General features: G+C 47.2%; 1 protein-coding gene and 1 long non-coding RNA gene across 5 annotated transcripts in view; one reads left to right on the top strand and one right to left on the bottom strand.

Annotated features, from left to right (window-relative positions):
- The window catches only part of LOC128818191 (uncharacterized), a 113566-nt gene extending 99323 nt beyond the window's left edge, over positions 1-14243 (top strand). For 2 of the 3 annotated variants that reach the window (XR_008440405.1, XR_008440407.1), the window contains 6 exons: positions 2475-2529; positions 10985-11040; positions 12068-12155; positions 13155-13262; positions 13789-13876; positions 14159-14243. This is a non-coding gene — a long non-coding RNA (uncharacterized LOC128818191). Of the gene's footprint in view, positions 1-2474; positions 2530-10984; positions 11041-12067; positions 12156-13154; positions 13263-13788; positions 13877-14136 lie in introns of all 3 variants that reach the window. The other variant, XR_008440406.1, reaches the window with a different exon arrangement.
- The window catches only part of SKI (SKI proto-oncogene), a 101479-nt gene continuing 84793 nt past the window's right edge, over positions 10306-26991 (bottom strand). For both annotated transcript variants that reach the window (XM_053997289.1, XM_053997287.1), the window contains 6 exons: positions 22293-22418; positions 21720-21835; positions 19980-20254; positions 19294-19595; positions 16994-17224; positions 10306-15053 (listed from right to left, as the gene is read on the bottom strand). In XM_053997289.1, coding sequence (XP_053853264.1) covers positions 14865-15053; positions 16994-17224; positions 19294-19595; positions 19980-20254; positions 21720-21835; positions 22293-22418 — 1239 coding nt within the window. In that variant the 3' untranslated portion in view covers positions 10306-14864. The remainder of the gene's footprint in view (positions 15054-16993; positions 17225-19293; positions 19596-19979; positions 20255-21719; positions 21836-22292; positions 22419-26991) is intronic.

A 26991-nucleotide genomic window follows, 5' to 3' on the forward strand; every position in this document is an offset into this window, starting at 1 on the left:
TTATTTTTGAAGGCACTGTGTTCCTGTAGCTGTCGCTGAGTCAACTGGAGAGGTACACAGTTGTTAATCACACAAAAATGTCTTAATTGTTGTCCTGCCCCAAATTGAAGGGCTCCTTTTTGGTGCTGGGATCCTCCTTGGAACTGGTATTCCATCACAGGGGACGATATGAAATATGGAACATGCTTCCCTTATGGATTCTTCCCTTTTTAACCTAAATTTGCAGATTCATTTGTTCCAATGACTCGTGAAGAATGAATGGGGACAGACAGATCTTTTTTAAAAGTGTAATATAAATTTGATTGCCCTTTAAAATCAGTGCCAATAGGATCCAAATTTTCAAAGCTCATAAGTGCTTCACATCCAGTGATTTAAATTGGAATGAGACACCTCTACAGCTTTTGAAGGTCTATGACTTTTATCTTTTAATTGCCACTGTAATGAAGAGGTGGGGTTTTTCAGGCCTGTCTGTCTCTGTGATAACCTCATCTCCTCGTGCCCGCCCTACAAGGCCTCCCCAGCTTTATCTCCGAGGCACTGAGTTCTTTGAATGAGTTTCCGTTTGTTCTCAGCCAGATAAGCAGCACCCTTGCAATATCCACTCGCTCCAGCGTGGCTCTGACGCAGCTGGGGTGGTGAAGTCTTTATCAGATTAGAGCTTATCAGGCTCACAGACCAGCCTGGACACTTGTTGTATCTCCAGGGTTACACTGAGGCCCGGGCTGCCCTTGGCTTCACGGTCTCCATTCAGGAAAGTGCTCAAGCACGTGCTTGAGCAAGCAGATAGTCCCACTCAGTGACTGTGCAGTTCCCTTTGGCTTTGTCAGGGATCTGCTTAAACATTTCCTCAGATTAGAGCTTGGAGGTGGCTGATTTATCATCTAAATCAGCCTCTGAGCAGGAGCAGACTGTAATGGTCAAGGGGGAAATAGGTTCTGTTGCACAATTCCATGTGGAAAGCACAGACCTGTTGCAGGAGGAGGTGCTGGAAGAGGAGCTCAGTTCTGCTGGTTCACAAGTAGTTTTGGAGCATGCAAAATACTGCCAGAGGAAGCTGGTTTGCTGAAGAGAGTGCTGTTGTGCAGATGCCCTGTATTGTGAACTCATCCTAAATCAGATTTAATGCAAGAAGATCACTTATGTAATGGATAATTGAAATATGGCAGAAGTGCACAGGATTTGAACTCATGTTGAGGAAAAAGAAAATCTACAGAAACCCCAATCAGCAGGCAGGTTGTTGGCAGGACAAGGCAATGTTGGTTTGACAGTAAAGAAATGTTTTATATTTCATAATGTTCTTGTGTCATAGAAGCATTTGAGGTGTCTGAAAATACCAGTATGTTCAGCAGTTTGAGCTCACGACTCTCTGACTCATCCCACTAAAAATGCTAAAGAAATAAAGTTATTCCTTTGTATCCTTCCAGAGTGGACAGGAAACACTCCCAGGTGGTCAAGAAAAGCACCCATGATATCAGGACACCTAAAATTCAGGGGGTTTAAAGATTGCAGTACCATATCCAGGAACTTTGGCACAATCCTTTATATCCCTACAAACAGGTGGTGAAACTGTAGATAAGGAAAAATCAGGACTGAGAAATTTGGGTCATATGATAAGGAGGTTTAGTGAACTTTCCTGTATTTATTGTACTTTTGTTACTCCAGCCTGTGGTAGGTGTGAGCCTGTCACAGCTCCCTGTTGAGAAGCTTGGCTGCTCCTACCCTGAGGTGTTTGGTTAATCTTTGAACTGTGGGGATCCTTGGCCAGTCCCAGTGGGGCAGCCAAGATAAGAGGCACTGCACAGAGCAGGGGATTACACCCAACCTCAGTTCATACCCTTTTTGTAAATGATTAGTGGCTGCTTTAGTAAATAATTGTTCACCCCAGCGTGTGCAGTGCCCCAGCCTGTAAAATGTTTATAACACCTGAGAATAGTTTATTGCCTTCATATAAACTGCTTATAAATGGAAAATTAGCATGGTGTGGGACCAAGGGCAGGGACAGAGAGGGCAGTGTTGGGCCTCTGTTGCTGAGCTCCAGGATCCTCGTGCCACAGGAGGGATGTGAGACCCTGCAGAGAAGGAAAAAGTCCCCCTTTGAGCGTACCTTAGCTGGAATTGTCAGAGCCCTTTGGGCTCTAATGCATACAGGATTTATCGAGAGGATACAGATAAGAAGGTATTATGATGACTGGCAGCTGGAAGAAAAGGGAAATGCTGCCTGATGCAGTGCTGGAAGGGATGGGATAGCTCTGGGAGATGTTTCTTTCCATCACCGACTGGGGTTGGGAGAGTCAGGCCCTTCCTTATCTGTGGTGTCACAAATCACCTGGGGCTGGGGCTGAATCTCATGCTCATCTCCATCCTCCAAATGTAAATAATCCACAGGACACCAAAAGACGAGTGATAAAAATCACAAATATCTTTCAGTATAACTGTGATGAACGTGTTTTCCTTTTTTTTATCTTCCCTTTCAGGATGCTGTTGGCCCTGCTTGACTCACCCCGTTCCCTCCATTTGGATTGGCTTCTGGTGAGAAGTTTAGCAGCTGTACCTTTGTTTTCTGTCTTCTCACTGCTGCAGAATATGAAATTGCACATTTCTGTGTGTCAGAGTTTCCTACATGACTCAGTAGCCAGAGAATGCTGCAGTGTCCAAGAGATGGAATCTGTCCTGTTGTCACTGAAGAGCCTCTGCCCCCCTGCCCCACTCCCCAAACCCAAAGGGAGCTCTGAGGATGCTTTAATGTTCAGTTAAATCTGAATTAACCCATTGTCGTGGCATTTGTGTGTGTTTTTCATGGGTCCTTCCCCTTCCACAGGCCCATTAATGAGGCTAAAATAACACAAATGTAACAGAAGCATAAAAATAACACAGGATCTCTTCTCTTGATCCTGGCATCAAAACCAACAGGAACATGTGATGGGATCATGTGAATCCACATTACTTTGGCCCCACAAATGGTTCCCTGAGGTCTGTTAAAAAAATCTATGGAAAAACATAAACACAAATACCACAAGTGTCATAGAATCACAGACTGGTTTGTGTTGGAAGGGAGCTTTAAAGATCATCTAGCCCAAAGCCTAAATGTGTTTTTCCCCATGTTTTCTGCTCTAATCCAAGAGCTGCAGTGTGGGCTTGAGAGGAAGGAAGGTGAAGGCTCTTTTCTTGATGAACATCCCATTAGAAAAGTGTGGAAATCTCTGATATGGGAGGTTGTTCCAGCTCTGACAGTGGAGAGCAAAGCAGAGACTCTTTCCCTGATGCAAAAGTAAAATCTGATTAAACTGAGAATGTGTTTCAGAAAAGGGGAATCAATGGGAAATACTGGGTAAATTCTGTAGGCTTTACTCAGTTCTGACTCACAGGTGATGCCCCAGTTTCTCTCACATGATGCTGAAAGTGCTCTTTGATAACTTGAACTAGTGAGAGCTGCACATCTGTTACAGGTGCTGGTTTTCTGGTTTTTATATATATATATAAAATCCACAATATAATGTCTAAGATAATGGGATCTGTAATCAGCCTGAAATAAAAGGGCAGCCTCTCTGGAAAACTTGAAAGTTGGGCTCTGAGTTGTGGCAGAGAGTACACATTCTCAGTTTCTCAGGATTTTTTGGGTTATGAGCAAGACTGTGCTATTTTGTTTTTGTTTGGATTGTTTGTTTGTTTGGTTTTGGTTGGTTTTTTTGGTGGGTTTTTTTTTTTTTTTTTTTGCATGCAGTTTATTTAGCACCTCTGCAAGATTTAATGTGATAACTCTTGAGATCTCAGCACACTGATGTAGAATGTCGTAAAGGTGTCTCGTAAACAGATGTTCCAGTCTCTGTGAGCTGCTGGGAAACTCTGCATCACTGAATTCATGTGGAAGCAGCTGCAGCTTTGGAAGCTTTAGTTTCCTGAATAAATTCTTTGGACATCTATTCCACTTTGGCAACTGTGGCTGTGGTGAGATAAAGACACAAGTAAAGCCCAGTTGCTGCAGCAGGCGGAACTTTTATCAAACCAACTGATAACAGAAAGGTGGATTCACTTTCAGGCAGTTAGGTCTTGAAGTTTTGAAAGGGAACCATTAATGCCCAGCAGACATTAATGGATCAGGAGAGGTTTTTGTCCAGTAGTGAAAAGGTGTTCTGTGCTTTAATACTGGTGATGTGCATCTCACTGCTGCAAGATCACCACAAGACCCTAAGAAATAACAAGGCTTAATAACAGAATCATTGAGCAGAATTATGAGAGGAAGATGTTTTGTTGTGGCTATTCACTTTCTGGCCTTTAGGTTTTCAGAAAATTTGAGTGGCTGGAGCTCTAATAATTATATTGGATAGCCAAAATTAGCACCTGTCTTCAAATACTTTTAAAAAATAAAATCTGGGAAATGGAAATTGTGCCCAAAGTCATGCTGGAAAATTTCAAAATCCAAACCAGGACATGAGACTTTTGCCTGAGCTCACAAAAGTGTTTTGAGGCTTAAATGAAAAGTGTGCAGGGAGGAAAAAAAACCCTCCCTGGATGTTCTGTGCTGCAACAGGGCTCAGCAGGGGAAGCTCAGCAGGGATTTCCACCCAGGGCACAACTCCTGCTCCTTGGAGGTGGAACTCAGCCTTTTGCATGCTCTGATCTCAGGGTGGGTTCATTCCTTCCCCGTGGAGCTGGCGATCCATCTTACTTGATGGAGAAATTGCTATGACAAAATGCTAAAAGCTCTTGCTCCGGGCTATTTTTAATCTACTGTAGGTGAAAGATCAGAACACATTTTTGGAAGATTTATGTGTGGTACCCTTGTGCTGTGCTGGATGGGATAAATGGGAGTTGACAAAATACAGGACACGAGATTTAAACCCTTGACCTGTGACATTACGAGTCATCAGAACTGAATGTTATCACATTTATGTTCTGGAGGGAAAGGCTTTGCTCTGAGGGAATCTCAGAAACGCTCAGCAGAGGTGAGGGGACGTGGTTCTCACTCAGTCTTTCTGCTTTTTTTGTAGGTGATCAGTAGTGAAATCTCCTCTCAGGCCTGGGTGGGTTTCAGTGCAGGATATTTCCCAGCAGTTTTCGTGTTGTCTGTGCACAGTAAGACAAAAACATGTTTGTGCATAGGAACACATCTGTGTTTTGTGGAAAGGGTGAAGCTACTTAATGACAGCTCAGCTTGTGCAGCCTCAGCAGTTTTGCTGATCCTTTAATAGCCCAGGCTTTCCAACTGCTTCCAACTTTCTGTTCACTGTGTCCATTTCAGAAACAAGAGCCCTGACAAAGCCAAGAAACTTTAGAAATTCTATGAAACACTGTTTTCACCTCAAGTTCAGGGTTCTGCTGAACCCTGCAGTGACTGTTGGTGATGTTCATCTGCAACGTGTGCTTCCAAAATCCCACCTCCTTGTGAGGGGCACATCCCCAATTAGTCTGGGGATTTGTTCTGCATGTGCAAATCTTTTCTTGGGCACGGAAGTGTCACATGGAGACTTGGCTGAAGAAAGCAAGCTGTTTAATCTTAAATGGTAATTGTCATCCTCTGGCTAATGATAAGCAATATTATGGCCTGTGTATCAGCTGTAATTAAGCAGTAAGACACAACAAGGTGTATGTTACACAGAGATAACAGTGCTCAAGAGCCAGTGACCTGCAAAGCCCATTATCTCCCAGCTGCACGAGCCAGGGTGTGCACGTGTGGTCCCAAAGCCACTGTCCCCTCTGCCCCTGCCTGCAGGCTGCTTCTGGGGGGCAAAAACGGGAAAGGGGCTTGTGTTGTGTGATGTTTTAACACAGCTTTTTTTCCGAGTAGTTGATTTCTGCACGTTTAATAAACCAGTGTGAACCATTCCAGGGTTCCCAGTTCTGGGAAATGGGCCTCACTTCAGGCCAGGTCCTGCAGGGCTGTGCTGCCCAGGGAGGGGTGGGGTGTGTGGGGAAGGATTCCCAATTCCAGCACCAAACCAGCAGCAAGGCCTCATTTGCTCCAGGAAATTCCTGTTGCTTTCACAGGTAGCAGAGGGAGCTGGAAGGTGGGGTTAGATGGACTTTGTTTCAGAGCAGGATTGGTTTTGGGTTAGAGTTAAAGGTTGGAGGAGTGAAGTTTGTACTGTTCATGCTGAACACAAAACCTTTCCTGTGGAGCTGCCATTGTCCATATCCTGCACAGAGTCACCAAGCTGATGCTGCAGGAGCAGAGAATGAAAACCAGGGTGGCACAAACACCAAAGGAAAGGGGATGAGAGCACCTGAGTCCTGCTTCCTCCAGCACAATCCATGCTCTGTTTAATGTAGGGATCCTAGGGGAAAACCAGCGCTGGAGGAGGAATCCCCAGGTTTGAGAGAGCTTCCAGGAGCAGGGAATGTAGGACAGGATCAACTTTTCCTTGCTGGGTGCTGTTCTGCTGCTTTCCTTCATTCATTAAGTGACCTCAATGAAAGTTTGCAGGGCAAAACACTTTGATGTTGATCAGATTTTCAGCCTAAGCATCCTGGTCGTGGATCTGCTGCCCCTTGATACTGGGCTGCTGTGGATAATTGCACAAAATTAAAATACAGTGGCTCAAATTGCTGTGTTTTGTTCCTATGTAACAGTCTGTCTCACACTTAGTTATTCATGGGTTTCTCCCCCCAGACATACAAATTAGAAAGTCAATGGGATCTTGATAAACAAACTGCTGACAATTTAGTCTGGGCAGAGGGAGAAAAGCAGCAATAAACTGAGGTGAGAACTGTCTCATCTAATGTCTTTTAGCCAGTAATTGCCAGGACGGAGTATGTCTGCATGGATTTCCCAAGTTGGGGGGATGTTACCCATTCAAGTGGCTGGATTCCTGTTTAGCCAAATAATAATTTGCAAAATCTTTAGAAAGATGTGAGCAGAGTGGAAAATCCCTTTGTAGCCCGAGTCGTGCCGTTGTCAGAAGCAGAGATCAGTTCTGAGGGTCGGGATGGCGCTGAACCCATCTGGACCCTGATTTCAGTGGATGTCCTGGATATTACTGTATTAAAACCACAGATACATAAAGTTAGGCTTAATATAAGAGCAGAGAGACAAGGCAGAGGCCAGAGCCAGCTGTCTGCTCCTCAGAGCCCCTCTCCCGGGTGCGAGTGTTTCTGATTACAGCTGTGCACTGTAAATGCCTGCTCCATGTCTGGGGATAATCCATTCAGAGCAATTACAAGGCATCCGTCACCAGCAGGACCTGAGCCACAGGCTGCTTATCTGGGAAAATTGATGGAAGGGAAGGAGGGAGCGAGGGGAGGAAATCAATGCCTTTCCCCAGTGTTATCTGCCAAATTGAATTAAGCAGCACGGGATCCCTGCACGGGAGCTGCATGGGGTGTGCTCAGAGCTGGGCAGGGATGGTGGCAGCTGCCCTGGGCTGCTGCTCCCTGGCAGCTTCCCGGGCATCCACCGACACCAGCGGGGCTTGGGTGGGCACAAGGAGTTCAGAACTTCCCATGCAGAATCTCCAAGCCCACTGCAGCAGGTCCAGCTGGGAGCCTCGTGTCTGCTCGCAGTCCTGATCTACAATCCCATCCTGTGTTCCTTTTTTGGTGTAGCCAAAGTCCCATCCCAGATTTTCCATGCAGAGCGTTGTAGGGAAAGCAGCAGGGCTGACATCAGCAAAGATGCAGTAATTGCAGGCTGCAGAGCCAGGACTAGGAAACCTCTATTGCTGAAAAATGCTGTGTGTGTTGAATCCCTTGGCACTGCAGTGTAATCCTGAGCTGGGAGCTGCTGCCAGGCAGAGGGGCTGGAATTTGGGGCAGAGGGTTTGTGGGGGAGTTTAACCTGCCAGGAAATGGAACATGGAAGGTTTGGTGCCGTGCCTTCCTCTGCTGCTCCACTCACCTTGTGGGTTGGAAAGGTAACTGAAGGAAATTCGACCTGTGTCTGACTGGTCCCTTGCTCTGCAAAGCAGTGCTGGAAATCCAGGAGCTGGATTCAGGAATGCTGAGCAGCCCAGGAAGGGACACTCTGCCCTGCTGGGCCTGCAGTTGGCACTGCCAAGGAGAGTTTGGTGGGTGCTTCCTGCTGGGACCCTGAGCAGTAGGAGTGTGGTGCAGGGAGGCCACAGCAGGGCAGTGGCACTTGGGATGCTGCTCAGGGAATCCGTCTGTGCTGGCTCAAGTGGTTTCACTCGTGGGCTGTGAGGCCAGGAGCTCTGTTCGTGCTCTGTTCATGCACCTGTTTGATCCTTGGCCACATAAAAGGAAGGGTTTAATGACCTTTTCTGACAACAAAGAAATTTCTTGTTCCAGGGCTGGAACCGAGCACATGGAGCAACCCAAAACATTGTATTATAAACAGGGTTTATAAAGGGCTCTTTGTAAACTTTCTTCCCAAGATCATGGTCACTCAAGTTTATGGTCCTTATGGTGTTTACAGGAATGAGATTTTGGAGCAAATCTGACCTTTGAAGCAGTGAAGCCTCATTTTCTTCTGACCTGTGCAGGTGTCCTCTTGTTCCTTGGTATCTTCCTCACTGCACAGGTATGGGAGGTGGAAGAGCAGTGGTGGAAAGGCCAGAGGACTGGGACGGCTGGGCCAGGGTGGCTCTGGGGCAGTTTTACAAAGGTGAAATTCTCAAGGTTCCAGGTTGAGGAGCTGACTCAACAGAAACAAATACAAAGGTAAATCCAAAACGATGCTGTGCAGAACAATTGGGCTCAACCAGTCCACCCCAGAGAGCTGTGGAAACTTTTTTCCCTCCCAAAGTGTGTGGGAATTTGCACTGCAGTCAGGTAATACTTAAAGTGCACATAAGCCATCTCATAAAAATTCCAGTGGCGTGTACGTCACACAGCTGGGTTTTATTAGAGCTGTGCTCTTCCTCCTGACAGTGCCTTGGAGCTCAGATCTCCATTAACGCTGGCATTCCTGGGCTTCTGCTGCTTCCCAGATTCCTGTCATTTTCCACACGTTGGATCCCTTCCCTGCAGGATGTGTTTCTTTAATGTCTTTTCAGCAATTGAAGGTGGGAGCACCTAAAAGATCTGGTTTGGATCCCTTGAGCAGTAACAAGGAATCTCATTTCTCCCCAAAATCCCTCAGGCCTCTCCCTGCTGTGTGTGTGTTGAGTTTCCCTGTGCTCCATCTGCCAGGCTGGGATCAGGGGGCTGCTCACAGGACACTGGGAACCACTGGGGTCCTGTTTAACCCCATTTCTGGGATTTTGTGCCCATTTCTTTCAGCTGTGCCCCACACAAGGTTTGGATTTGCCACGTACACCCTGTGTTTGGGTTTTTAGTGGTGTCTTCTGATGGATGGGTAACACAAGCTCTTGAGTAAATCATGAAAAGTTTTTACTCCAAGCCTCAGGAAACTGGATTTTTATTTCTATTTATATTTATTTCGTCTACTTTGAGTTTGGGTCAGTTCAGCTCACTTGGTTATTGAGCAGGTTCAGGTCTCATTCCTAATGTGTCTCATTCCTAGTAAACTGAAGTCATTTTGTCAGCAGAACCAGAATTTTCAAACCCAGTTAGTTGTTACCCCTTACCCAAAAACACAAGACAGCTTGTCTGGGCTTTACCAGTCTGTGCTGTTGCACTCAGAGGTCCTTGGAGACAGAATATATCATTTTTTCAGCCTCTGGTACCAAGCCTTATCAACCCAAATCTAGTTTGCTATTTAGTTTGGAACAGGAATACCCTGACAAATCTCTCTGAGAAGGAACAGCAGGAGCAACGTTGTTTGAGCTTTGAATTTCAGGACCCCGAGTCACAGTAAGGCTGTGCAGGTGGAAGGACAGGGATGTGGATGAGCTATGGGGCACAAGATCCCTCCCCAAGGACGTGGAGCTGCATTTAGGACACAGACCCACCCCTTGGAAAGCTGGGTTAGTCTCAAATAAGAAGAGATTTATTTTTTTAAGCTCTTTGCTCATTCTCCAGCTTTTCCACTGCTTTACAAAGGCATTTCAGAAATGTCCCAGAGCTGTGGAAATTCTGCAGCCACTTCTCAGAAAACCATGAGAGAATTATTCTGACATATGTTTCCATCTCCTGCTTTTTGCATTTTCCCCTCTTGTGTTTCTTTTTCTTTGACCTAGAACAAACTTCTCTATGCTTACAATTCTCACTATTCCAAGGAAATTTCACTGGAGTGTTAGATTTTCCCCAGGCAGTGGAAGGCTGTGATCCCAGTTAAATTCCAGTCTCCTTCCAGCAGTGTCCGTGCAGCCCTGCAGGGGTTTTGTGTTAAATGATGCCTTGGGGAAGGAAGGTCCTTCTCCTGGGCTCTCAGGAAATCAGGGACCAGGTGCTGTGGGATCATCATGAAAGGGGAGAGCAGCACCTCAGCAAAGCACAGAGAACTCCAAAAACATCCCAGAGCTCTTTATTTTTTTCTGGACAAACAATTTTATTTTCGGTAATGCGTCTATACACTGTACATTCAGTCACTGTGGTATATAAGCATAGCTATTTTCATACATAATCTCATAAAGTCCTTTATTTTACAATATTATCTGCATCAGGGGGAGGGGATGTGGAAAAGGGGGTGGAAAAGGACTATCAAGGTACACAGCGAAATAGATAAATATGCCAAGCTTTTTTCTTATTTTTTTTTTAAATCAGGCATTTATAAACAAGAAAGCATACATTACTTACATAAAAATAGTTCTAGAATAGTAGAGTAAGTCATAATATTGTCATTAGCAGCAGCATAGGAGAGACCAGGATAACAAAAATGTGCTGAAATGCTATTGGCTATTATAAATGTAAAGATTTATTTTTCTTCAATTGAAAAAATGTCATTTCTGTGAGTTCTTTCAATTAAAAAAAAAAAAAACAAAAAACAAAACAACAACCAAGCCAACAAAAAACTTCTCTCTAAAACACATGGACTGCTGAGAGGGCAGAATGGAACAAAAACCAACCTTTTGGTAATAAAATACTTTACAGTGAAAATAAGGACAAATAAAATGCAAATGATGGAGAAAAGGTTATAACCCACATTGAAAACTTGCAAAAAGATTTTGTTTTGTTTTTTTCCTAACAGACAGCAAAGGTTCTTCTCAGTTAAAAACACAACTCATAAAACAAGACAACTACCAGGTAAGAAAGAGTTTTGAAAAAGTAAACACCATATACACTTATAATACAACAGTGTAAAATGAAAAAAAGTATTTACATGTTGAATTTACTTTTAATGTTTTTTTTACATTGGCTAGTTCTGTTTGAAAAGCAGAATATTATGTATAGAGTTAGCTGCTCCATAGATATGAATGTTATTGCTGTTGGTTTTTTTTTTCCCTTCGTTAAGTCTTCGTTCAGTAATAGAAACAAGGAGTAATTAAACTGAATATACAAGTAGTAATATATTTGTAGGTACAGGGAGAGTCAACAGCCTGTATGAAACACCTCTTCTCCCTTGGAACTTCTTAAAGGAAACTAAAGCACAGAAGATGGGGGGATGGAGGGGCAGCCCCTCTCCCTGGGAACGCAGCAGGGAGTGGGGGCTGCAGAAGGAAGGAATTCATGGACCAGGCTCACACAGCTTTACTGAGGTGTTGCAGACACAGGAATGACCCCAGAGCTCCCTGGCCTCGAGCACCTTCACACGAGGGGGGCTGCTCTGAGCCCCCCCCGGCGAGAATCCCCTGGGGCTGGGACAGAGACACTGCTAAGGACTCTGAATTAGAAATAAATCACACACTCTGCAGCAATAACTGACCTGTTCTGCAGAATGAACTCATTGTTAAACGTGGTTAGGAAATGCCCGGTGGCTTAAGCCAGACCCAGCCCTGCGAGCCCCTCCTGGGCAGTGGCTGCTGCTGGAGAATTTGTTCCTGCTCTTCTTGCACCTTATTTATCTTCATGCTTTTAAACATTAATTGCTAGAAATGGCCTTTCACTCCCAAGGAGCAAACCCTAGGGAGTCTTGGGGCGAGTTCACCTGCAGGGATGGATGGCCCTGCATGGAGTGACTGTGAGTGGGGCAGAGAGGAAAGCCCCAGCTGTAATTCTGGTTTGGAGATTCTGTGCTGCCCCTGGGACCCTTTACCTGTGCAGCACAGGTGAGGCTGCTTGGTGCTGATTGACTGTTTTACTGTTCTGCTTTCTTCCTTTAAAAATCCTGCAGATTTCCTTCCTTCAGATGTGTGAGAGCCTCATGCCCAGCGAGTGACTGCATTTCCCTGGACACGAAAAGGAAAACTCAGTGTGCTCAAGTGAGTGGCTTTTCCTGGGAGACAATGGCTGGACATGGACATGTTGCTTTTTTTGGGGGGTTATAAAGGGAGAACTATCACAGATCAGGGGGAAAAACCCAAACAAGCAAAATTTCCAAAGCCAGGCTTCCATGAGCCACCACAGGAGCGGGGTCTATTCTCTGTGTGGTTCCCAACACAGCAGTAAAGCAGAGCACAAGAGACTTGAAATGCACAAAAATGATCAGCTACAGCTACAGTTGTTTAGTTTCCCTTGAAGAAATAAGTGGATAATACAGATCTGGAAATCATAAGGCTGAGAACATTTTTCTGCATACTGCATAACAAAAGAACCCCTTTACATAAGACAGTAATAATGCCCATTAATGACTATATGGCAGAGTTTAATCCATGCATATGATTTAATAATTGCAGAAAAAAAACATACAAAGAAAATAAAACCCCACATTAAAAAAAAACAAAAACAAAACCTGCTCAAGCATAATCAAAATTCCTTTTGCATTGCACTTTAGAAGGAGATCTGCACCTAGAGCCAGTCTCCAGCATCCCAAACACACAAGGGCCAACCCCTGTATCCACAGACAGGTTCAGGTCATTGACTTGGTGTGACTGTTTCTTGCTCCCAACAGTTTTACATTGTCCCAGTAATTCCACTCCTTTCATATTTCTTCTTTTTTGTACCTAAAACATATATATGAACTTCTTTGTTAATGCTCACAGTTACTATAATGGTTACTAAAATGGTTTCAAGCAAACAGCTCTTGTTTAAAAAAAAAATCTCTCTAATGTACTGTAAGTAAATACCATAATTTTAGGATTGGAAGCCGCTTTCTGTCTACTGGGAAATAATTTTGAAGCTAACATGGTTTGCATTAATGTCCAAAAGCAAATAAAGACTACTGGAAATATGTTTCTTCTTTTAGAATAACTCTGGTTATGATGATGCATAGGGGGTTCTTTTTTTTTTTTCCTTTTTTTTTTAAATTCTTATTCTTTAAGGTAAAAAAAGTGTCAGCATTGCCTAGAGAAGATGCTGAGAGGAAAAATGAGCTGGAAGGCACATCTGCAGCCCCAGATCACATTTTCACTTGCTTGAGCGTGTCAGAGGTGAGTGTTTATGGGTGAAAATTAATTTTCTCCTGATCAGTAAAGCACCAGCTTTATTTGTTAAGCACTTTTGGGAGCATTTCTGCTGCTCCCCAGCTTGGGTCATACACAGCCACAAAACCAGGTTCTAACTGAACCAGCAGCACAGGGGGAATTCCTGCTCTGGGGATTCTGGACCTGCTGGATCCTCCTTTGCTTACACGGATGCTGATGGGAGGTGTCAGTGGTGGCAGATTGGGTTCATGGTTTGCACAGCTGTTAGGGCAGAATCTCAAATGCTTGACATGTACTTCTTAGAAACAGGGAATAAAATGCAGAGTAAGATTCTGACAAAGTGCAGGCTTAAAAAAATATAAAAAACCTCAGCACCACCCCCAAGGTAGTGATGGTTTGCTGCATTGTATCCCGGGGCCGCGGCTTGGATCCCAAAATTAAAGTAATTTCTCCTTTAAAAAACAAAAAAGTTATTTAAAAAAAGATGTAGGCTTATTCACAGCAGCAAAAATGTTGGTTTTCTGTTCTGTAGTATCTGACACTGCAACGTTGGACTCTCCTTGGGCACAGAAATCCTGACTGACAGTTCGGAATGGAAGCAGGGAAATACTGAATTCATGGTAAGATGGTGCAACAAGATGAGTTTTCCAGAAAACTGAAAGCTGAAGATTTCAGAATGACTTCAACACACAGATGTCTCTGCTTTGTTCCTCTACCAACTGATCATCCATTTCCTTCCTTTCTTCCTTTCTCTCTTCCTTTTCCCAAAGCTGACGTGCTCCTGGGTGAAGTCTCTGAACACAGGGGGGTCTGTGGGGCTGGGCTGGGGCTCTCAACCCAACCCCTTCTCATCCCCTCACCCCCCTGCACACTCCTGCAGCTTCCCTTCTTCCTGTGTCCAGGGCAGGAAATGGACATAATTCATTCTAAGGAAAAAAATCAACTTGGAAAAGCACTCTGAACTTCTCCTACACCCACGTGACGGGATGGAACCGTGATGGCTTCTGAGATGGCTGGAAAACTGCTCCTGACATGGATGGCATCATCACCACAGAGGGGCTTCTGCACAAAGAATCCCAAAGCCTATAAAGTCATTAAAAATTGTGCATCGAAGGTTTTTTATTTTTTGTCTTTTTTTTTTTTTTGTTTTGCTTTTAAAGGTTCATTATAAAAATCTTGTTAATTTTTTTTAATACCAAGTCTGTGTAATGAATTATTTTAAATAGCTTATAAGAAAAGTCGGTTTGTTTTTAAATTCCAAAATGTTCCAACAGGCAGGAGAACACAAAGCCACTGCCGTGCTCACCTTGGACTCCGGGTTTAGCTGGACCACACTGCTTTGCTTAGAGTTTGCCAGTAGAAAATTTGCTGTGGACTTAAAAGTATTTTGTTTACAAACACTTTGTGTTTTCTAGGCACAGTAAGATGTTGTGCTATATGGATTGGGAAAAAAAAGAGGCGGAATTCAGTGCTTCTGTTCTAGAGAGTAACAACATTTGCCTTCCAACTACTGAGAATCCATATTCCTAAAGTGTGTGCCAGGACACCACTACTCACACGTGCACTCCCAGTCCCACTCTCTCCCTCCCTGTGCTGGGGGATGAGGGCTCAGTTCTCCATGGGGCTCGAGGTGCTCTCACTGCTGGGCTGGCTGCTGGCTTTGGGCCACAGTTGTTCCTGAAGTTCCTTGACCACCTTCTCCAGGTGCTCGCGGGCCTCCCGCTCGTGCAGGAGGTCGGCGCGGAGCTGCTCCCGGTCGGCCTCGGCGTGCTGCAGCTTCACCTGCAGGTCCTCGATCTGCGGGGACAGGACACACAGGGCTGTGGGACACGGGCTAGGGCAGAGCCTGTGCCTCCCCACAGACCTTGCACAGGGCCAGGGCAGAGAGAAAATGTGTACTCCACGCATAGGATTATCAAGATTGAGGAAGGAATTCCCTGTTCCTTTTTTCCATGCACTACTGCAGTACAGTGCCTGCTTAGCTTTGAAACCCAAACATTCCCAGTGACTCCAGCTCCAGAAAGGAAGGTGAAAACCAGAAGAGTTAAGAAACAGTTCAAGAATTCCTTAGTGCTACAGAACTCTGGTCACTTCTTCAAGCACGCCTGCTCTTTCTTTAGGCAGTGGCAGCAGCGCTGCAAAGCAAACCCCAGGTGTTGGCACAGGGGATTCACTTTCAGCTCTTCTGCAATGATTGTTAATGGAAGTGACCAGAAAGGGCCTTGGCTGCTGATGGGCCAGGCCCTCCCAGATCTGAGTGTACCCACCCTGCTCCCAGCAGGACCTGCAGCTGCCCTTGGCCTCCCTGATCTCCCTGTTTGGTACTTTCTGACAGAAAAGGCAGAGAAAACCCCCAGGACTGGAGGGTGAAAATATGAGAGAAGCAGCACCCAATGAGAAAGGAAATATCAACAGTCAGGAAAGATTGCCATTTAACAAGGAAAGGAAACCTCCAATATTTTGGGCTAAAATGCAGGTAAACCTCCCCCCATCCACGTTTGGATTTCAGTATCAAGGTAAGAAAAAGGAAGGCATAAACCACAGCTCCTCAGTGGGTATTAAGCATCTATACTTTAAGCCTACACAGAGGCATTTCCACCCTGACTCTGTTGCCTTCTCTCACCCTGGCCTGATGCTGTTTCTGTCAGACTGAGTGTCTAGAGAACTGCGGTTTCCTCAAAAATAGTATGTGACCAACTTCCTCTTGCACCCCAAGCTGTAGCTACAAGGGTGTATGAAGCTTTATTTTAAAATTTCTCAAGACTTAAGTTCTTAAGTTATAGTAACGTCTTATAAAATTCAGCCTTGGGAGTGAGTTACTCACAGAGGAGTTCTGTTACCAGCTGTGCCAGCCACGAAACAGGAGCTGCCACGTGCCCTTTGCCCAAGGACAGCTGTGGGGGCTCAGGGGTGGCTGTCACAGCAGGCTGCTGCAGGGGACACTGCCAATCTGCCAGGCCTGGCCTCAGAAAAGAGGAATAATTGGTTTCTTGAGTTCTTTTTGAGGTGATTTTTAGCCTTTAAGCTTAAAGGAGGGAATGTATTAAGAGACTGAAAATGCCCAGTGTCACAGAGTCACCCCCAGGACACAGCTGAGCCCCCAAGCCCAGCCCAGGCCGTGTTCACCTGCCCTGGTGCTGCTCCCCAGGGCCCTGGGGGGAACGCCCAGCACAGCAGCCCCAGGGAGGCTCTGTTTAGTCTGGACACCCCTTATCAGTGAGACATCCTGTGATGCTGAGAGGAAGCCCCACATCATTTCCTGCTCCTGGCCAGACGTGTCTCAGCGGGAGCAGGCGGCCACTCCCCTTCCCCTTATCAGAGCCCTGGAGATTGTGAGCTTTGCTTCTGCTCTTCCCCTCCTCCCTTAAAGCCACCACAGCAGGGACCTGCAGCTCCCACCTCCAGGAGCACCTGTGTCTCACAACAGGCTGCTGGAATTCCCTCTGCCACGAGCTTTTCAGGGCTATGTTAAACTGTGTAAAGTATTTGAAATATATATAAACTAAAGTATGTTAAACAGTAGCTTCTGAGGGCTCCCTTTAACAGGGGAGGTCCTGCACACCTCTGTGGCAGGTGCATGGAATGAGTTTAAATTCAGAACCCATTTTTTGGACTCCTGGCTGGCCCCTGCCCTCTGTTGCTGCCTCTCCCAGCTCAGGAGCAGGGGTGGGAGCAGTGCCTGGCAGGGGGCAGCAGGAGGGAGCTGAGGAGCTGCTCCAGCCCCTGCTGGGCCTCACCTGTGCTGAGTACTTGGCCCGGAGCCTGCCGGCCTCGCAGCCCTTGTCGCACACGCGGATCTGCCGCGCCTGCTCCAGCTCCCTCTTCAGCCGGATCCGGGACTCGTTGGCCTCCTTCATCTTCTTCTCGTTCTCGGCTCGCAGGCGCTCGATCTCCTTCCGCAGGTTGCGCTTGGCCTCCGTTGCTTCCCTCAGCTTCTCTTTCTTGGCCACTCGCAGGAACTCCAGCTCCTGGGACACAGAAGCAGGTAAGGAGTGAGTGCAAGGAAGCAGAGCTGCAAGGGAAGCCATCCAAACCACATTCCCACCTCCTGCTGGTTGTGACCAAGGCAGCCCATGGCTAAACCCCTCTCTGAACTTTGCACGAGCCCTTCTCCTTTAAATCCTGTGGAGTTCTTGCACTCCAGCTACCCTGAAGCCCAGGATAACAAAAAGCTCGGCGCTACATCCCCATTTTGCTTTGTCAAGCAGAATAGCTGCGACCATCTGGGCCTGAATAAAGATGAACTGCAGTTGGAGAGAGCTCCAGCACCAGCTCCACGTTCCAAACCACCCGACTGCAGTGCCTGGGCTGGAGCTGAAGGCTCTGAAGATGCACAACGTGGAAAGTGCAGTTCTGAGTGTCCTTTGTGTACGGCAAAGCTCAACAGGACATCAGAAATCAGCTCCATTTTATCAAGCCCCCCCCCAAAAAATCCACTCAAGGCAAGGACAGAACACAAACTGTGTCTTTTCTAGCTCTGGGGTGCTGTAGGTGACTGGGGTGAGCCCCAAGACTCCTGACAACCAGCTCATGGACTGCTCTGTCACAAGAGCTGGGAAACTCTAGGTGAAAACCTGAAGCTGAATGGAAACCAGATTTTGCTCTAGAACTGCCACTCCCCCTGTCCAGGCTGGGAGCTGCTGCCTTGGAATCTCAAATCCATGAGGGAACCATTAATTGAAGTGATAATGATAAGGAACCTTCAAGGTGCAAAGAAAGAAACCCCACAGTTGTTAAACCACACGTCCACAGCAAGCACAGAGATGTGGCTCACGTTTCCTAAATGGTTAAATTTGAAACTAAAGATCTATTTTTTTTCCCCAGAAGCAGCATTTCCTCCCTGTCCGAGTCAAACCCTCCAGCCCCCGTTGCTGTGAAGTAGCACTGCAGGGTCATGGGAAATTCACTCTTTTGACAATCTCACTTCCCAGCCAGGCTGGAAGTTAGCTTGGCCATGCCTCTGGAAATGCACACACAGCCCCTGGAAGTACCCACAACCCCTGGGAATACACACACAGCCCCTGGGAGTACCCACAACCCCTGGAAATACACACACAGCCCCTGGGAGTACCCACAACCCCTGGGAATGCACACCCAGCCCCTGGAAATGCTCACACAGACACCTCTTCTATGTGTGGAACTGGGAACCCACACCTTCCCAAATGGAGAACAAAGGTTGGACACCAGAGTCCCCTGCCCCTGACACAGGGCTCATGCAACTCCTGCTTTAAGTACACACTATTTAGGTATTACACATAAATGTTTACTTTTAAATACATAAAATAAAACCCAGATTTAGTAGAACACAAAGGAATTAAGCAATTTGCTCAGGGTAACTAAAAAAGAGAGCATCAGTGCTGGTTTTGTGTCTCCCACACTCGATCAAACCTTAGTTACTCCATCCCATGGATTCCAGCCCCAGCTTGGGAACAGCTCCACACCAAATATTCAAAGAGGACACACAAATCTTCTACCCTGGCTGGCTCCCTCTTCTATTCCTCTGCACTCTTTTTACCCCAGCTCAAACAAAAGGCAGTTCCCCCATCACTGCGCTCAGCCCTGACCTGCAGCCCTGCCTGACCATGGATACAACTGATGGATCCAGGATTTCCAGAAATAAGGAGCTGCTTCCCTGCCTGAAGCTCAGCAGTGTGGCCAGTGGGATGCCTGACAAAGCCCTTACTTCAGCTGTGGCCGTGTCCCAGGAACACCCTCCCTCACAGAGCCTTTAAAACTCCAGCTAAAGCCTCCAGAAATGTTTCCTGTTCAGTGAAATGAAAACAAAATAAACTCTGCTGGACGAGAAGATTTTTTCAGTAATGAAAAGATGTTGATTTTGGTAACCATGGATTTATAACCCAAGGAAAAACAGGTGGCAAGCTTAAAAACGTAAGACTCGTTCCGTGCTTCGGTTTCCCGGCTGGATTTACAAACAGAGCCCAGCAAAGGCTGTTGCTATTTGGGAAAAGTGAGGCAATTCCTTTTTCAGAGCTCCCTGCTGGGCTGTACCTGGCAGGGCAGGGCAGGGCAGCCTTACCTGGTGCAGGCTGCGCTTGGCCTGCAGGGCCGCGTTCAGCTTCTCCTCCTGCTTCACCCTCATCTTCACCACCTCGTGCAGGAACTTCTCTTTGGCTTCTTTTGTGTCCAGGCCACTGTCCAGGGCCTGCCTGAGGTGCTCCAGCTCAGCCTCCAGCCCGCTGCTGTGGGGGTCGGGGTGTGCAGCCACCTCGTAGGAGCTGTTGACGGGGGCTGGGGGCTGCATCCCAGGGGAGCTCATGTCCTTGGCAGAGCTGGAGGAGGTGAAGGATGGGGAGGAGAGCGAGGATAAGGAGGAGGTGACTGGAAAACAGAAACATTGAAAATTAATTTTAAAATGTCAATAATTAAGACATAATTATACACAACTCATATATATATATATATTATACAGCTCAAAATGTGCTGAGGCCCTTTTGTACAGAGACACTTGACAATCAATTTTAAATAGGAAAGGAAATTAAAAACCTACTCATTTTATACTTTGATACTTGAAAAATAATGAAAATGCAACCTTGACTTAAGGGATTGAGTTCAATTTGTTTGAACAGTGACTGTGCAACTCATGTCACAAAGGTACCATTGAGGCACTGGGCTTCCAGAATTCCATTTAAACCCCACAGAAACTGCACAGGAACCACTGCAGAAAACCCAGCCCAAAGAAAGGCAGCCACAAGTGCCACTTACATTCTTCCCTGGTTTCTACTTCAATCTCTGCTTCCGACTCCTTGTCCTCCTCGGGGGCGGTGGTGGCCGTGGTGGCCGCGGTGGCCGCGGCCTCGGGGACAGCCGTGTGCTCTGTGCCGTGTTTCCTCTTCCTCGGCTGGCCAGAGCCCAGGGCCTCGCTGCTCCGGGACACCACGGTGGCACAGGGGGGGTTGCTCACGATCTTCTGTTGGGCTGGAGGGGCCAGGGCCACGTTGGGGGCCACGGCGCTCTCAAAGCTCTTGTAGGAGTAAAAGCTGGTTCAGGGGGGAGGCAAAAGAAAGGAGAGAATGGTCACATTCCTGGCTTTGGAGAGCTTCCCATCCAGAGTTACACTGCAAACACCCACGGGAATGGCAGTGAATCCCACGGATTTACACCAGCTGAGAACCTGCCCATGGTACTGTTCAGTGTTTTGCCCTCATTAAACCCAGGGATCCCATCCCAAGTGCCACAAATCCTAAGAGCACCAAGGAGATGAGATCTCCCAGAGCCTAAAAGTCCTAAAGCTGTTCCCTCCTGCTCTTCCTGGCACTGTTGTTTTAACCAACTGGACTTTTGTCTATCCACAAATGTCTTGTAAACTCAAAACAGCAATTCCTTGAGGAAAACCATGGAGTGGAAAAGCATCTTCTTGTGCCTCTGTGATTCTGGCACACACCTGAGTGTCCGTGTGTAAAACCACAGGCACAACAACCAACAAACCTTTGGCTAAACCTTGGTGTTCAAGGGGAGCATTAACATGACATCAAATACATGGAATTTTGCAAAAAGCAGAGCAAAGACTTTGCAACTTCAATTCAGCACCTACAACATGATGTGGTATCAGTTAAAATTTCTCCTGGAGCTGTTGTAGGTGGGTTTTATCCAATACTGAAATCAGCCAAGTTTCTCACAGGGATACCAAGGACATTTACACCACTTCTCTCCCTACCTAGTTTAAAAAAATAGGATATGCTGATAGGCATTTTCTCCTCTATTTTCCTTTTTTAAAAACCAACCCCCAGAGTTTCTAAGAAACTTGTTCATAAGGGCAGCACAATATGTTCTCCATAATATTCCCTAAAAACACCTGGTCACTTAAGTCAAACTTTCCAAAGAAATCATCACCCTCAGGCAGAGATCTGGCTCAGAGGTTTTTCAGACTGCACAGCTCCAGTCTGGCACAGGGATGTCGAATTGCCCTGACACTTTCTGTTCTCAGTGTGACACCAAGGTCCCACCTGCTGTGGGTGACTCACTCAGGGCTGTTCCTCTCCAGGAGCAGAGCGTGGCCTCAGTGTCTGGACGAGTCTGGCAGGCTGAGGAGCCAGGACCCCCCAGGGCCAGGGCACACAGAGGGTTTGGGGAAATCTCTGCTGCCCTTCAGCCCCCCCCGGCACTGTGGGGAGGGGAGAGGATGGACTGTGCTGGGAACAGGGAGCTGCTGCAGGTACCACGGACAGAGGCCTGGGAATGGCTGCATCTCCCTGACCAGTGCCCCAGGACAGGGACTCCGTGGTGCCACCCCCAAGTGACCACCCCTTCACAGCAGCCTCCACCTGACACTTTTATGGCAGCTGTCACCTTTAACCCCCCTTCACGCATTAACCAGCAACACTTTTGGTGTTTCCTTTCTGCAAACTAAACCCCTGCGGCTGCAAACGCTGCGACTGAGCACGGGGACAAACCCAGAGGCCCCTGGCACCCCCAAGCCCCCTGTCCCTGTCCCTGTGTCCTTACCTGTCCCGGAAGAGGGCGGGCAGGTGGCTGGAGAGCTCCTTCTCGCTGGCAGAGACCGCGGGGGACCAGGGCCGGAAGGCGGAGAGGCGCTGCCGGGGGTGGACACAGCCGATGCTCTGGGGACAGGGCAGGACATGAGTGACCCCAACAACCTCTCAAGCCATCAGTCCCCACAGAGGGGACCTCAGTCATCCCCACAGCTGCTCCCCACTGGCCACAATCCCCTTGCTCAGGGGTTCCAGAGGGGAAGTGCACTCGTGGGTTTTGCTGGCCAACGGGCTCTGTGTCGTTTGTAGGGATCACAAACAGCTCGTGAGCCTTGCAGGATTCCTGTACCTCAAAGGCACAAGGGAATTCCTTACTTCCCTGTCACAATCCAGGTCAATGAGCACTGGAGGGTGACAGGGAATCTAAGGGGACTGTGTAGCTCAATGCTGACTAGGAAAAGGATAGAAATGTTACTAATTTAGAAACCCTGGGCATGTTCTTTCCCTCATTTTCTCCTCTGGTCTCAGTAGAGTGATGCTTTGTGCCAATTTGATCTCTCTTGATTACAAAATATTCAACAATCACCTTATTAGATGAACTGGATAAGGACCGTAACCAACTGGACTGTTTTTCCTTCTCAGTAGAAGCTGGAGATTGGGAAGCAGAGTCATCTATTTTGGGCTTTTTGGAAGCAGGAGGATCTGAAGAGACCTGAAACAAAGGCAGGAAAAATCAAAGTCAGATTCCTCATTTTGCAATCAGCTTAGAAACATGTTATAAGGCAGAAGCAAATCTTGTTATTTAGAAGGAAGAGACTCTTGTGTTTTTCTTCTTTTTTTTCAAATGTAAGGCCAAACAAAGGAGTGCAAACAAGGGGCAGACACAGACTGTGACACTTCACTCCTGCATGGGAGACACTCGGGTCAAGTGTGCATGGCACAGGAGAGATGGGCACTGATCAAAGGGAGACACTCACTCCAAGCTGAAGAGAACTATCAGCCTTTTATGATTTTTGCATGCAGAAAGGTAAGTTTAATGTGGTTGCTGAACTGGAAAGATTATTTTAAACGAGAACAGAACAGACTTTGTTATTCTGTTTGCAGTGGTTGTTATGCCGATGACTTCACTACCCCACAGCTGCAGTGGATTCTGGGGGTGCTGCCAAGAGCTGCTTTGCCTTTTCCACAAGTGGCTCAGCTTGGCCCATAAATCATCCTCAAGCATAAGAAAGCCCTTTGGCAAGCAAAATCCCTTTCCTTCAACACTGTGAAGGAATAAAATTCCTATAGTCCCAGCGTGGCTTGCAAAAAAATTGGTAACTACTGGTTTAACTGGTGCATTGGGGATACCAGCTTGAAGGCCTGCCAGTACAAACACCTCTCACAGCAGGGAGGGAGAAGGTTCTGGACCTTGTGCTGTATCATGACCAGAAACAATAAAAGAAACATCCCACCCCTGTTTCTACTCCTTTTTGTGTCTTTTTGCAGTTCCAAATTCTCCCCCTTTCCCCATTCCCACTCAGCCTGGCTCCCAGAAGGGTGGCAGAACCACACTGCAGTAATGAATAATTGCTCATATTTGCATTCATTTGTTTCATCCTTTCACTTCACCGTGATTTTGGTGGGCAAATAAGTGTTGTTTCAGTGTCTGGAGAACCTGGGGTTGGCAATATCCTGGGAGCCTGAAATGCTCCAGCCCAGGCATCCCTCCCAGTGACAGAAAGGATCTCATTTGCCAATGTCCTGTGTTCTGAAAATCACTCCCCTCAAGGCACCTTCACAGCTGGGAACTCAGAGGCTGCTTCTCCAGGTGAAGCTGAACCCTGAGCACTGTGATTTAAATTCTTTACCTGAAAAGCACCTGCAGAATTGTCCAAGTGCCCTTCTCTGGACTCTCTACCCAAGAGCTCTCTAACTGCACCCCATTAGCACCCTGAGCAGGAGGAAATTACAGCCTCACATCCATGCAGAGCCTGCTGCTCCCCTGGGAGCAGGGCAGGTGATTCTCCAGCCCATGCCAGCCCAGCTGGCAGCACCCCCTTGCTGCCCTCACAGCCCAGAGTGCCCAGCAATGTCACCAAGCCAAGCCTGGAGGGCTCAGCACAACATTCCCTGGCACTGGGGAGCTCGGGGCAGCTTTCCATCCGTAGCAGATGAAGGAGGATGACATGGGAGGGGTGGGTGTGTGTGTGTGTAACCCCCAGGACAAAATTAGCCCGTGCCAGTGCCAAATTCCAGCTCCATGGGATTTGCAGCAGATTCTCTGGGCACAGCTTCAGGCTTCCCCAGGGCTGCCTCCTGCCCGGCCAGGGCACGGGCCCTCCCCTCAGACCCAACTAGGAAAAGGCATTCCTGAGCCCTTCTGTAGAAAACACAGGACAATGCCCTGGAAAAGATTTGTTTTTGCTCTCGGAGATGCTGCCTGTGCAGAATTAGTGACAGCATGGGAAAGGCATTTGGCAAGTGACTCCTGATCCCAGCCCTATCCACTGGGGATGGGGAGCTGTGTGGGGAGGGGAGCTCAGCCTGCAGGGTGGGGAGGAAGGGGGGCTTGGAATGAAAAAGGCAACAGGTGGCAAGACTCAGCATGGAACCCGTCCCTCCCCCCGTCTGTCCGTCCGTCCTGAACATTCTGTCCAGGCAGGAACGGGACGGGCCCCAGGAATGGGCCCAGAGCACCCCCAGCTCTGGAAGTGGGGAGCAGGGACAGCCCTAGAAAGGCTGGGGGGAGATGTTTCAACAGAATGATCTCGTTTGCATTTGTAAAGGAATTCTCTCAATCTTTCTCCGCTGTCCCCCTTCTTTTGCCTTCAAGTCAAGGCTGACCCCAAGCACCAGGAGGGTCTGAGCACAAAACCTGGGAAATGCTGCTTCACTTCCCTGTCCAGAAGCCTGTGCTGATCTGGAAACATGGGGTGCAGCTGGAAAAAAGCAGCAAAGGAGGTGTGTACATGGGAGAAAACAGGGCTGTCCTCCCCCAAAGGGATGCAAAGGGGGCAGAGAAGGAGGTGCTGAGCAGAGCCCACAGGTTTTTCTACCCTGAAGTCATCTCCCAGCCCGGGGCACTCCTGAGAACCCAGAGCTGCCTGTTGGAGCAGCACTTCAGGGGACTCAGGGCTGGTTTGGGAGCTGCTCTGCTGACTCCTCCAGTCTCTCCATCCCTGTCCCACCTGGATTCCACAGATCATCATCTGCTGCTTAAGGCAGGAATTGCCTCTTGGTAGATGCTTTAAAAAAGCCACCTTGGATTTAGGTTTCACTTTAACAACGCAAAAATGCAACATTCCAGTAGTTTCTACTACAGGAAGAGACTCAGATGTGGAACAAGACAGACACTGAGCACCAAACCTCCTCTCCATGTGACTCAGCCATTACATCCCACTCCAGGACAGATTCCAGGCACCAAGATACCCCACTCTGACACTTCCAGCCCAGCCACAGCAGCCAACAAACCTTGGTACTGCTTCAAATGGGGATGATTTGATTTCATTTTTTTCCTCTGTGCCAAATAATGAAACACACACCAAGTTGCAAAAGAAATACTGAAAATCCAATCTAGCTTTTTTGCCGTCTTCATAAACGATTTATGAAACACTCGAACAAAAACTCGAGAAGACTGAAATAAATATTTCCTTATTTCCTATTCATTTCTATTTCCATTGGAGGCAACTTAATAATCTGCTGTCAAATGGGCTTTGTGCTGGACACAGCCACTTGTTAATAAACATTTTCTCCAATCCACAGATGGAAGAAACTTCAAGATACAAAGTGGGCCCAGAAACGCTTACATGAAAAATTTACTTAAGCTTTGGGACTGTTGGTTTCTGAAGCAAATTTTAGGGAAAAATAGATACAGAAAGATTTATACAGTCACTAAAAAAAGATTTCAGAGGTACATTCCAAAGGGAAATTTGGGCCTGTGAACTTTGCCAGCCATTTTAAGGCAAACCAAAATTAGGCGGCTCAGCTTGGCCTGCAGCCAGCCAGGGCCACATTTGACATGTCAGATCAAATTTTCTACTTCAATTAAATATTACAGTAACAAACCATGAGACCAGTGGAAAGAATTTTTGACCCTCTCCTTCTCAGGAAGACAAACCTTCCCTGGGGCTCGGTACCAGGAGCAGAACCAGCAGTGGCAGGTCAGGCACCTCAAAAACACCTTTTGCTACAGATGCAATGGAAAATGAGCCCAGAAAAAATTCATCTATTTTAAGATGTGGGAGTGCCTACAGGTAAGATTCTTGGTGCCCGAGTATCTACCAAAATACATTTCCTGAATAATTCACTTTTTTTTCCTGCTGTATCCCAGTGTCACACATCTGGACTGAGCAAAGGCTTTTGCTCCCTCCTCATCCTTTGCTACTCTGCCCCAAACCCACGACACGTGGTACTGAAAACTGGGCTGCTTTTGCCTTGTTAAGAATGAAAACATCAACAAATGGAAAACACTTAGGAGGCCTCCACACCTGTGAATTTTTAGCTTGGAAATGTACCTTCAAAAATCAGCCCATGCTGCAAATCCTCGCCTACCCTCTGCTGATAAAATTTCCCCAAACTGGGTCTGAGTTGGGCAATAAATCCCAAAACCTGGTTAAAGACAGAGATCTGGTACAACAGGGCAGTGGCAGAGGTTTATCTGAGCTGGTCACCCTTCCCTGCCAGGTGTGACTGCACTTCTGTGCTGCTTCCACTGGGGAATCCATCCCTTGGCCTCGTCTGCTCCTTTAGAACAGGGATGGGAAATGGGGGCCCGAGCCCAGCAGGAATCCTGGCACATCATGTGGCATCTTTAGAAATAAAAGATTTAATGTCCCCAAAGCTACTGAGCTATCCCAACCCAGAGAAATCTGCATTCTTGAAAAAATTGATTGGCAAAATACTGTGAGGCTGAAGAATTCCGTTTTGTATCCTTTTTGTATCAGAAACCGTTCCACTGGAAAACCTGCAGCTGGAAAAGCAGGGATAAGCAGAGAAAATAAAAACTGGGCTGTAACTCTACAGTGTCCTCTCATTCTGTCAGGCTGCTGCTCATTCTCACCCGGGGAGCTCAGTTACACCCTGAGCACGGGTGGAGCTTCCTGTCCCATCGGATTCCCCGTCTGGGCGCAGAAACTCAGCCGCTTTCTCAGCAGGGCAGCAACCACCAGGGCTGGGCTGATGCAAACCCAGAGCAACCCAGGGAGGCTCTGCTGGGGCCCAGACATGCCAGACACCACGGGGTAAAACCACAGCAGAGCAGCAAAGAGCCAACAGGGAGCACCCAGTGTCCCCAAAGGAGCTGC

The sequence above is a fragment of the Vidua macroura genome, chromosome 23 (assembly GCF_024509145.1).
Source record: "Vidua macroura isolate BioBank_ID:100142 chromosome 23, ASM2450914v1, whole genome shotgun sequence".
Taxonomy (NCBI): domain Eukaryota; kingdom Metazoa; phylum Chordata; class Aves; order Passeriformes; family Viduidae; genus Vidua; species Vidua macroura.